General features: G+C 37.5%; 1 protein-coding gene across 1 annotated transcript; it reads left to right on the forward strand.

Annotated features, from left to right (window-relative positions):
• Positions 1-408: 408 nt before the first annotated feature.
• LOC115078528 (olfactory receptor 10G9-like) lies at positions 409-6,710 on the forward strand. Its single transcript, XM_029581451.1, has 2 exons — positions 409-1,315; positions 6,682-6,710. The coding sequence occupies exons 1-2, from the start codon at positions 409-411 to the stop codon at positions 6,708-6,710; spliced, it is 936 nt and encodes a 311-aa protein (XP_029437311.1).
• Positions 6,711-12,228: the final 5,518 nt, after the last annotated feature.

Here is a 12,228-nt window from a genome sequence, read left to right on the forward strand (position 1 = left end):
GCCCTTTAGAGCAGTTCTAAGAAACTGCACCTAAAATCACACAAACAATACATTCTTACAATATCAAATTAATGTTAAGATTGTATTTTAGTTTCAACCGTTTGAAAGTGTTTTCATATAAACTATTTGTATTTTTTAAGAAGTGAATAGTTCATTCTAAATCTACTTTTTTGCTTTGAATAAAGATTTACATCACAAATGAGGATAAGGATGTGATACCTATCAAGGCAAATTTCAGACTTTTATCTATAGCATATTTCAGGATTTAATGTATTCTTTACATACTAAATCTTGTATTGTAAATTCCTGAATGTAGAAACATTACAAACACACAACTTGTATTTATCAGCATTGATACAACTTTATCAATAAAATTGCTACCGTTGTTAATTTCTAGGATTCCTAGCTATGGAGAAGGAGAATCATACATCTGTGAAGGAATTCATTCTTTTAGGATTGCCTCATGCTGATGAACTGAAAATCCCACTTTTCCTAGTGTTTTTGTTCATCTATATCTGTACAATACTGGGGAATCTCCTGATCTTGGTAGCAGTTAGGGGGGATCCCCGACTTCACACCCCCATGTACTTTTTCCTATTTAATTTGTCTTTCTTAGACATCTGCCTGTCAACTGTCACTGTCCCCAAAATGCTTGCAAACTTCCTGGAAGTGAGAAAAGTGATCTCCTTCTCTGGCTGCATCTGCCAGCTGTATTTCTTTCATTTCATGGCGAGCACAGAGTGTTTCCTGTACACGGTCATGGCATATGATCGTTATGCTGCAATATGCCACCCCTTGCATTATAATAAGATTATGAGTAAGAAAATCTGTATCCAGATGGCTGCAGGAACATGGCTGACTGGCTCCATCCATTCCATGATGCACACCATATTAACTTTCAGATTGCCCTTTTGTAGGTCCAACCTTATTCAGTATTTCTTCTGTGACATCCCACCGATCTTGAAGCTGGCTTGCTCTAGCACCTTCATCAATGAAGCAGTGATATTGGCTAATATTGGAATCATAGCCTTAGGCTGCTTTCTTCTGATCTTGGTCTCTTACGGTCACATTGTTTTGGCCATTTTGAAGATCAGCACTGCAGAGGGGAGGCAAAGGACCTTCTCCACCTGTGCCTCACACATCACTGTGGTTATTTTATTCTTTGTACCACCTGTGTTTATCTACTTGAGACCTCATTCTCTCTATTCAGTGGATGGAGCTCTTGCTGTATTCTATACTGTGGTTACTCCCATGTTAAATCCAATTATTTATTCTTTGAGAAATAAGGAAGTGAAATTAGCTTTGAGAAAACTGAGAGGGAGAAACATGTTTTCTCTATGTACTTAGACAGGAAGTATCTTACATCGAAAGTACTCTTGGACTCTGTCACATGGAATCTCCTGAGTTATTGAATGTTTCTATCTGTCACCTCTTACTAGTTATATTCATATATGTATTTACTATATTGATATGGTATGGAGTCGAGGCCCTCACATTAAACAAAAATGTTAAGCTTTCAGCACTGCAGAATCAATTGAAAAATGAGCTAAGATAAAATTAAAAAGAGGAATTAGGCATTTGGAAAAGCAAATTGGAAAAGATGTGCATTGCATTTAGATCAGAGGTTTGCCAGAGAAATGGCTTATTGGTTGTCAGGAAAAAAAAGTTGTTCTAATAAAAAGGTGTAAGACAAAATAGCTGAACATATGAGGAGGCCTATGATGTCCATTAATGGGATAATCTTTTAACTTCATGCATGCATTAGCTGGCAAATATGCACATAAGTTACAACGATTTTCAGAGCAGACTTTATGCACTAGTCCTCTTAAAAAAAATTTCCTGGAAAAAGTATGAATACTATATACAAATGAAAATTATGGTAAGTGAAATCATTTAAGTAATCAAACAACATACACCAAAACCTTTAATGTAATTAAACAAATTATATAATGTAATAAAGCATCTATACATAATACATATTCCACTATACTTCTTTTACATCAATAAATTGAACATCAAACAATAAAATACATACAATCAAAAATGCAACCACAGAGCAAACCATAGATAAACCCTCATCCCATATAAATCTCTTCCCATAAAACCCCTATCTTAAACAATCAGAAATAACTTGAAAATCAATTCAAACAGAAATATTACCTTCAAATCAAAACAAAAAATGAACAAAAATATGATCAAGTTACAATCCAACAAAAAAGGAAGAAAACGAAAAGAGATATCCCTCATTAATTTCCGAATCCACTCAAAATTATCGATGGTCCATGAAGCTTCAAAACGCGATTTGATGTTGCACAGAGTTTCAAACTCTTCCCGATGTAACTTCAAAAATAATTCCTCCACCAGAAACCCAACAAACATATCTTCTGATGAATCACGGGACTACAAAATATTTCTCAGTGTGACTGCAATCTCAACCCAACACAGGCCCGTGTTTCACCTCATAGATGAGACTGCTTCAGGGAAAACTAAAATAAAATAAATAAACCACAACTAGAATACAACCGAACCCCCAAAAACAACAAATCAACACAATCCTTCTTCACTTATCCACATTTTCCAAATGAAAACAAAAATCACATTACAGTCCATCCCAATTCAAATGCATTTGTTAAAAAAACACAGCAAATTAATATAACCATCAATTTAATAAAATTGTTATAAGGCTTCAAATTTACCAAATAAATTCAATTAATACAAAATTCAAACCAAATAACAAGCGGCCCTACTGCAACCCTTGGACAGGTCGCAAAGTTATTCAAGCTCATATCCTTCATGTTTTTAAAACCTTACTGACAAATAAACCGCCAAATTGGCATCCTCCTGGCTCGCAGTGGCCACCAACCAATAATACAATCTCTACTCATAAACTATTCAATCAGCTCTCAAAAACTATGAATTCATACACTCTCCCAAAAAAAAAAAAACCCCAACACTCAATTTTAATATTCAAGACAATCAAAATAAAACAATGACAGATTATGAAAAGGAAGACCCTTACAGAGAAATCAAAAAATCTATCCTCCCATCTCTATTCAATCCCTGAAAAGGAGATGTGAGATCTCAGGAAATAAATCTGAAGTAAAACTACAACAATTTAAGCTAAGTAGTTGCTACTCTGCTTCCCACCCCAATTGTGTTCACTGTTGGAGAGCTATGTCAGACTCCCACATGTACAATGAGGATCTCCTATCTAGTCATACTCTTTAGATACATAAGAGCATAAGAAATGTCATGCTGGGCCAGACAAATGGTCCATTGAGCCCAACAGGAAAAACCCAACATGAAAACCTGTTTCATATTGACCATCCCTGGAAGAAATCATTTCAAGTGTCTAATAGTCATGAAGCCCCTTTGATCCTACTGAGAATGTAATTATGCAAGGTCGATGGTATAATGCCACGCCTACTATATTATTTGTCTTCTGTGCTGAGCCAGTTTTTGTGCAGCTTCACTTGATGTTTCTGTCACTGTGTCGCTCACTGCACAGTAGTATACTCCAGCGTCTGTAACCTTCACCTTGCTTATAATGAGAGATGTAGACAACCTGGCTTTGTCAAAGGTCATTGAGAATGGTCCTTTACTCTCAGCAGAGCTGTACCCAGAAATGATTGCTCGAGGACCGGTCCCTGGGAGAGCTCGGTACCAAAACAAAAACTGGAAGTTGCTTATGCTGTGATTACAATGGATTTCCACGTTCTCCCCTTCAGCTATTTGAAGCTTTGGTGGCTGGGAAATTTGGTTATTGCTTTCTCCATCTGTAAGAATATAATGTTAAGACGTAGTCAATAAATGTATAGCATTGTCAATATGTGAAATAATCACATTTCTAAACTAATTCTAATTATAAATTTGCAGTTTAGGGTTGCAGTCTACCAAGACTTTCTTCTCCACTCATATAAACCCTGAAACATCTTAAAAAGAGACATATGTAGGTTTTAAAGCTCAGCTACAATAATATTTTTCGAAAAATCTTAAGTTGCACAATAAAGGCATTATAGTTTGCTTAAAGCTAAGAAAGCCTGCGCTGATTTATTTCCTTACATAAAAAGACAGAGCCAAAAAGGAAGATCCGGAAAAGAAAGTCCTGTTTATGCATGATAGAATGAAAAGATGATCCAGACAGCAAGAAATGTCGAAGAGAAAATGACAGAAAGCATACAAAGCTATGCCTGCCCCTCAGGAAGTGATCGTACGTCAAGGATAGGTAGATTTCGGCTCCCTAGAATTGCAGTGATGTCACAGTCCAACTTTTACCAGGACATTGTGATCGATATTACAAAGGCTGAGGAGTGAATAAAAGCCTGCGTCCTGGATTTCAAAAGTGTCAGCTTTGGTAAAAGGGGGGTTGTTACTTAAGAAGCTTCTGGCGGGATGGGAGAAGAGTGGCTCGAACTAAAACGATCTGTAGAAAGAGCAACAACTCTTTCCGATAAGAAACGAAATAACTGTAAGAGGAAAAGAGACAAACGTAGTTTTCAAAAGAGGAGGCAGAAAAAAGTAAGGGCAAAAGAAAGTAGAATTCAAAGTGTACAAGGGATAGCAGAAGGAGGAACAATGGAGCTGAAAGAAATGGCAGAAAGTAGTGAGGATAAAAGATAAAGAGGCAAAGCGAAATGAGAAGACTTTTTCCGTGAAAAGAAGACATAAGAACATAAGAAAATGCCATACTGGGTCAGACCAAGGGTCCATCAAGCCCAGCATCCTGTTTCCAACAGTGGCCAATCCAGGCCATAAGAACCTGGCAAGTACCGAGAAGAGGTTGGACTGTGACAGGAGAAACGAAAACATGTACGGAAGGGAATGAGGAAAAACAATAATGCTAAACAAATTGTTAGCGGGGATGCATGTGGTAGACGGATAGGGGCTGATTCATATATAAAAGGAGGAGGCTCATTATATGAAGCAGTGTCAAGAAATATGTTTTCAAGGAAGGATGGTGGATGTTGTCAACAATATTCTAGAGTAGGTGACGAATAGGGTGGGCATTGGTTGGGTGCTCAAGAAGGCAAGGGGGATCATTCCCACTCCTTCTCCCTGGATTTTAATGAGTAATTGGTTTTGTCACTATTTCTATGCTTTTGTTTTTATATATCACTATAATTTTTTTAATATGCCTCCTGTGTCTCCCTGAAAATATTTCTGTGGGTGTCCATGGTGGTGGGAGTCTAATACTCCGGATAAGCACAGGGGTCCTTAAGACAAAAAAAATGAAAAGATGGAGGAAGCACAACCTAGGAGCACTAATTTACATATTAAATTGCCCTACTTGAGCTATTCAACAACGAATGCTTGGGCTGTGAAAATGAATGGTAAAGTGGGTGATATAAAACTTTAGAAGTCCTAGTGGAAACACAGGCAACCAAGCAGCTGGGTCTGTCTGGCAGGCTGCAAGTACAGTGATAATTATCAGAAATGCAAAGGCCCCTGCAGCCCCAATCTCTCTGGCAGGCTATGCAAGTAATATAAGAGGCCACATATTCAGGCATTTGATACTCTAGAATTGGTAGCTATTATGAATTTTACAAAGCCTTACCACTAAAAATGGGAAGGGAAAAGTGCTGGGTGTGAACTGAGCTGGAGGGGTTTGCATGCTTATCTGCACCAGATGGTAGAGTACAAAACCTGTCCTGTGTAATAAGAGAGATATCCTATAAGTGGTCCTGATCTATGGCTGCTAGCTGGAATATATCCATAGCAATGTGGAAAGAAATAACTGAGCAGCATGGATGAGCTGAGGAGTGTTTTTCTGCTATCATCTACTATGCCACTCTGTTACAAAGATAGATCAATTTAGCAGCTTTAGCAAGGGATCACAAACACATTTCCACTTAAATCATAGCAGCATGAAACAACTTTTATAGGAGGTAATCTATCTTGTTGTCCAGCTTTCTGATGTAGAAATTCTTTTCTCCATTAATTGAGGGATTATCCTCACTTCTGACTTCCATGGTGCTTCACCTTCCCCATAATCAGTGATGCTAGAACTTTTATCTAACCCTCAGACATTTTTATCCATTGTGTGTGTGTGTGTGTGTGTAATATTTGGCTTCCAATGAGAAAGTGGGAAACAGTATCCCACATTATAAAATGCATTTATTTATTAATTTAAGTAATTCTATTACTTAAACACTGAAACTAACACCTATAACAGTTCCCCTCTTTGGGAATAATTTTTTGACATGATTTTATCTTGGGACATATATTGTTGAGTGTTAGAAATAAAATTCTACTTGTAGCTCATATTTGTTTTATGGGTGGGCAGGGAAGGAGGGTCTGATTTGATGTTTTGAGTCTTGTCTTTGCTTTACTTAGTTGTTCAATTGACAAATCTTGTCAGTTATCTGTATTCATTATAATATTTTCAATGTGTTCTATTTCATATTTTCACTAGGCTGATAACAAAATAATAAATCAGATTCAGTTCCTTTTTTTATACCTTGTCGTGGAATACACTTTCATCTTTTCTGAAAAAAGGGAACTAAAAGGGCATCAGTGGAGTTGATAAAAATATAATTAAACATGTAAAGAGTAAGACCTAGCATTTTTATTGAATTCACACACAGTTAAATTAGAGAAGATATGATTCTTTCCATCCAAGGATCTCTGATTTTCTGATGTTACAACCCTGGACTTCAGCCAGCTGTCCAGACCAATAATTCTTCTATTCTAGGAAAGAAACACCTTTATGAACTGCTCCATCCCCCTTGCCTTAGCCTAGCGCCCATCTCCAACCCTAAACGTGCCAGTAGTGGGATATATTGTACAGGAAATAGTGTCAGGTGTAGCACTGTGTCCATCAGCACACAGTAATATACCGCAGAATCTTTGACTTTAATGTTCTTCAGATGAAGGGCACTGGACTTCCTATCTTGTGCAATAAATAAACTGGCCAGCTGGTTGCTGCTCACTGGTTGATTGTAGCCACTAATTAGGAACTGTGGACTCTGGTTGGGAAGCTGTCGATACCAATAAATATATTCATTTGAAAGAGAAGAATGTTCACAAGTGATATTTAATTCTCCGTGGATAAAAGTTGTAGCAGTAGAAGACTGATGAATATTGCCATTGCAAATATTGCCTAATAAATAAAAAAAATAGAGTAAAAATTAACTACTATTGATAGAATTGATAGAATTGATAGAACACCGCCAAGCCACCCCTAATCTCCAACTATACCATGGTTAACTAATCTCCAACATGGTTAACTAATCTCCAACTCGGTTAACTAATCTCCAAATACACCATGGTCATCCTTATCTTCTATCGTTTACCTGTGTGAATTTCAATAACCTTTCCTTTCTCTTCCTTCTCAGCCAAGTTCTTATCACCCTGTTATATGTAACTGCCTTTTCAACACCATTGTTATAGTTATGTTTACTATGCACCCCTGTTTTATGTGAACCAGCACGATGTGACTGCTGTCTCGAATGCCGGTATATAAAAAATTTGAAATAAATAAAATAAATAAATACTATTAATGACTTATTGGCAACATATAGGATAATATGCAAAGGTATTTAAGCACAGTGCAAGCAAATAGACTAAATTATTATTGCTCTGCAAGTTAATGATAAATGATTGAAAAACTACATTATGATCACCAAACATGATTAGATTCTTCTTTCCAAAACGTTTGTACTTGGAATACACTGAGAATGTACTAAGCAGAGACAAAAAGGTCTGAATCTGAGAAAGACTTCTGGACACAGAGAATTTATATAATACTTATTCACAAAAATTACAATATGGTATGGATTACAGTACAAAAAATAAGCCAAGATGTAATGGAAAAATAATATTGTTTTTAAGTCCAGAACAATAATTTATAAATATCTATCACAGATAAAACAAGCATTTACTCACATAGGACAAACAGCAAAACAAACTGAGTTTCAGACATTCTGGAAAACATTTGGTGTCAGTACCACAGGAAAGACTTTGACAAACAAAATGTAGCACAAATCCTTCACCACCCAAATGCAGCTATGACGATTTTAATACAACTGATTCTTCAAGAAAGCAAACCCCCTCTGACGAAATGTGTCAGGCTTCATAAAAGGAGACCGGATTCTTAAAGTGAACACCTCTTTCATGCGTTATCTCTGGTCCTATCAATCTGAGAGCTGGCATTTATGTTACAAATATTCTTGTACAGTCAATGCTTGCAAAATTAAAATGCAGACAGAATGTGTCTTTAATGCAAACATTTTCTACGTTTTCTATAACTCCTTTGTGCAATTTGATTCCCTTATATGCACATTTCTATTTGGATGGCATACACACATTTTACCAACTTGTGATTTATCAGCATTCGGCTAATAGGCCTTAGTAATTGTTAAACACTACCTGAGGTTATATCTAGTTCCAATTTAAGGTCTATCTATTCAGGCGCATGAGCTCTATGGAAAAGAGTTAGACACCCATCATTCGGCCTACTCATTCCCCAGAATTTGTCATATGATTTTGATTAGCACAATTAATCTGCAGAAACAGCTGAAAAATAATTATCTAGAAATGCCAATGGAGGCACCGAAGCTGTAAGTGTAACAGTCTTTGTTTTGGATTTTGCAGATTTATACTTTCGTTTTTCTGTCGGTGTCCTGGGAAATAAGAAGCTTGCAAACTGCTACATTTCCAACAAGCTTGGAGAGGTTTTGTCATTCGCTGCTCGCCGTTATCTTCAGAAGGAAAGATCTCTTTTAATATCCTTAGTCCCTTGTGGTGCCCTTATATAACACTCCTACATTGATTTTTATGTAGTCAAAGTACGAAAAAAATATTTCGTTTTACACTTGAAAAACGTGTATAACATTTTATAAAATATCTTCTGCTGTAATATCTCCGGAAGTTTAGGATAGCACCGTTTTCTCAAGGAAAATGGAAGAAATGAAATGTTAATGTACAATAGTTGTGTTTTCGTCCAGCACAAACCGCTTAATTTCCCTTCTGGGGAAAAATAGTTGCCATCTGAATATTCAATCAGATGGCAATCTGCCTATGTGGAAAAGATATTAACTTTTTACAGAAACTATTAGCTTAAAGGGTGGGGCAGTTTTCCAGCATTTGTAGAGGAGAAGAAAATGTTTGTTTTGTTTCATCTCAGCAGGAAGAGCGTCTAGAAAACGTCTGTAGGAAACGTTACTGCATCAACACCTTGTTACACTAGCATAAGCAATCCTCCGAAATTAAAATGCATGTTCCAAACTTCTTGAAGTGTAATGTCGCCTACTAACACTTAACTAAAACATAAATGAAATGATCTGTTTGATGAACTCTTTTCCACAAGCAGTGCTTTGACTAGAATATTTCGTTTTGTAAAGCTCGGGTTTTATTTTTCCTATCAATGAGCATAATGCAACAGCGTCATCTAGCGCAAAATAAGGGAACTCCACATTCATCATTCACCTCACGAAGATAGAGTTGTTCTTAAGAAAGAACTGAAATGCGGTGATATAAATTGTTGTCATGCTATTAGCTATATTTGTATCGGCTGTGCGTGGAAAATACATTACAAGAATCACTGCCAGAATTAAGAATGGGCACCTGTGGCTTGCATTTACACCTCTAGCTCATATTAAATGTCTTTTTTAATGGGGGGGGGGGGGGGGGGAGAACTGCAAGCTACTGCATATTTACAGTATAGAAAACAAGCTCAATAAAGGAAATTTATCTGTGTGTCTGTCCTTTAATCTTCTTTCTGTTTCACTGAATCGTTCCTTTGCAAGTAAGATATTGATTGCACGTGCCAGGCAGAGACAGTTTCTTAATTCATTGCTCTTATAGTATACATTATAAACAATGCATAGACTGCTTTATTTTAATGTAGACAATTTGTTAAATATTTGTCTTCTGATATACAAAGTAAGGTTCTGTGAAGAATTACATTGCTCTGATATTTGGGGGTTATTTTTCTTTATACTAAAAATTGTTCCATTAAGTATCAGTCATAAAACAGAAAAAGTAGAAAATGATAAGGAAAGCCTTCCCATAAGAGCTCTCTTCTACTGTCTTTTGATGCTCCACGGACACCATCAGTGCGAACAACACTTTCAAATATAATAATCGTGGTAACAAACGAAAATGAAAGGTGAAATCTGAAATCACGTTTTAGAATATTTCCTATAGTTGTGATTTTCCTCCATGTACAATGCATGCAAACCTGTTTCATGTATATTTATTGTGGCTATCCTGACAACCTGTCTGGCTAGGGGTAACCTGAGGACTGCGTTAAGACGCCCTCCTCTACACAGTAGTCCCGCTGAATAGCCACTACTGTCTTCCATCTGAAAAGTTATTCACAGGCAGTATTTGTGATAGCAACAAGCCCTGGGTGAAACGTAAAGATTGTGTGCAGCCAAATCCAAACAGACATGAACAGAATGACTAGGAAGACATTGTTTTTCTTCTCTGCGACGCTGGGTTTTTGTGCCGGTTCCCGTGCATTTTTCCTCAGTGTGGATCACTCACGGCGCAGAAATACACGGAGGAGTCTGCGACCCTCACACGACTGATGGCCAGAGAAGCTGAAAGCTTGATCTTGTTAAAAGTAGCTGAGACGACTCCGGTGCTCTTGGGAGAATTATAGCCAGAGATAACCACTTCAGGTCCGGACCTTCCGCGGGCTCTGTACCAGACCAATAAATTGTAGGTCGTTATGCTATGATTACATTGAATTTCCACTCGGTCTCCTTCTGTGAATTCGAGTTTCGGAGGCTGAAAAACTTGATCTTTGCCTTCTCCGTCTGTTGAAACGTAAGATTATACATACATTTTATAAAGAAACATACTCAGTGATTTTATTCAATATTTGCTGCATTTGAAGTATATGTCCCTGTGAAATACATTACAAAATCCAATCAAGCACAAATCCTGTCTTCCAGCAACTCACATTGGAAACTGGCGGCAAAGAAGAAGATAAACAGAGCTGGAGCGGAGAAATCTTGTTTCTTCATCTTGTACAATAGGTGTAAGATGTGCACTGCAGGCTCAGAGCATCTGAACGTATATCATACTGTCAGAGCAAGGAGATACAGGATGTACAAATGTAACCTCATTGTCCCCTTCCCAAAGGTGCTTTCCAGAATTAGCATCTTCAAAAGCCTTCCATCTCCGTGTTGAACTTTTAGGCAAAGGTGGCCTCTTACATCCAGTTTATGAAACAAATTTACAAAGGAGCACAAGAGGAAGCTTCACACAGTCATGTAAACAGACCTTTAGGATAAGAACATAAGAAATTGCCATGCTGGGTCAGACCAAGGGTCCATCAAGCCCAGCATCCTGCTTCCAACAGAGGCCAAACTAGGTCACAAGAACCTGGCAATTACCCAAACACTAAGAAGATCCCACGCTACTGATGCAATTAATAGCAGTGGCTATTCCCTAAGTAAACTTGATTAATAGCAGGTAATGGACTTCTCCTCCAAGAACTTATCAAACCCTTTTTTGAACCCAGCTACACTAACTGCACTAACCACATCCTCTGGCAACAAATTCCAGAGCTTTATTGTGAAGTTTCTTATTTTAGGGCCATCGATATAAAACAGGAGAAAACATTTAGTAAATGATCAGCTTAATTTAGTCTATAACTCTTGAGCTCCAGTGGCAAATAACTAATTTGACTACTGTTACAAGCTTATTCTGCACAAAAGTTAATGGCACTTGATTAGTTATAAGTAAAGATTTTGCTCCTTTGCATTTTTTTTTTTACTTCCCTCTGTTCCACCCCATTTCTGTCTCTAACGTTTTGAGAAACTCCTGTCATCCTTCCTCTGCCCTAAAATAAATACAAATCTATAGATGGAGAGATAGTTCCTATCCCCAAAGACCTTAAAATCTCTGTGAGAAGAGAAGAAAAGAAGGTATAAAAAAATAAAAGATTTAGCTTTGTTTCACCTTAGGCACTGCTCCCCTCTCCCAACAAAATCTACCCCCTGCCCCGCCCCCCTCCCCAGTAATTCTGAACGTGGCAGCAGGTCCAGGAGATGACTTGCAGTGGCTCTTGCCGGTAGCAAGTTGCTGATCCCGGCATAGGCCGAGTAGGTCTGTGTGGAAATTCAAGCCTGAAAGGAACCTTTTTAAACTGCATGGAAGGTGTGAGGATAGATCACTAGTGTAATACTGGACAATAAGGAGAATAGTGGAATACATTGAAATGCATCTTCAGGCAGGACTTGGAGAGAGAGTTGTGAGAGTTTGTACTATTACCAT

The sequence above is a fragment of the Rhinatrema bivittatum genome, chromosome 16, assembly GCF_901001135.1.
Source record: "Rhinatrema bivittatum chromosome 16, aRhiBiv1.1, whole genome shotgun sequence".
Lineage (NCBI taxonomy): Eukaryota > Metazoa > Chordata > Amphibia > Gymnophiona > Rhinatrematidae > Rhinatrema > Rhinatrema bivittatum.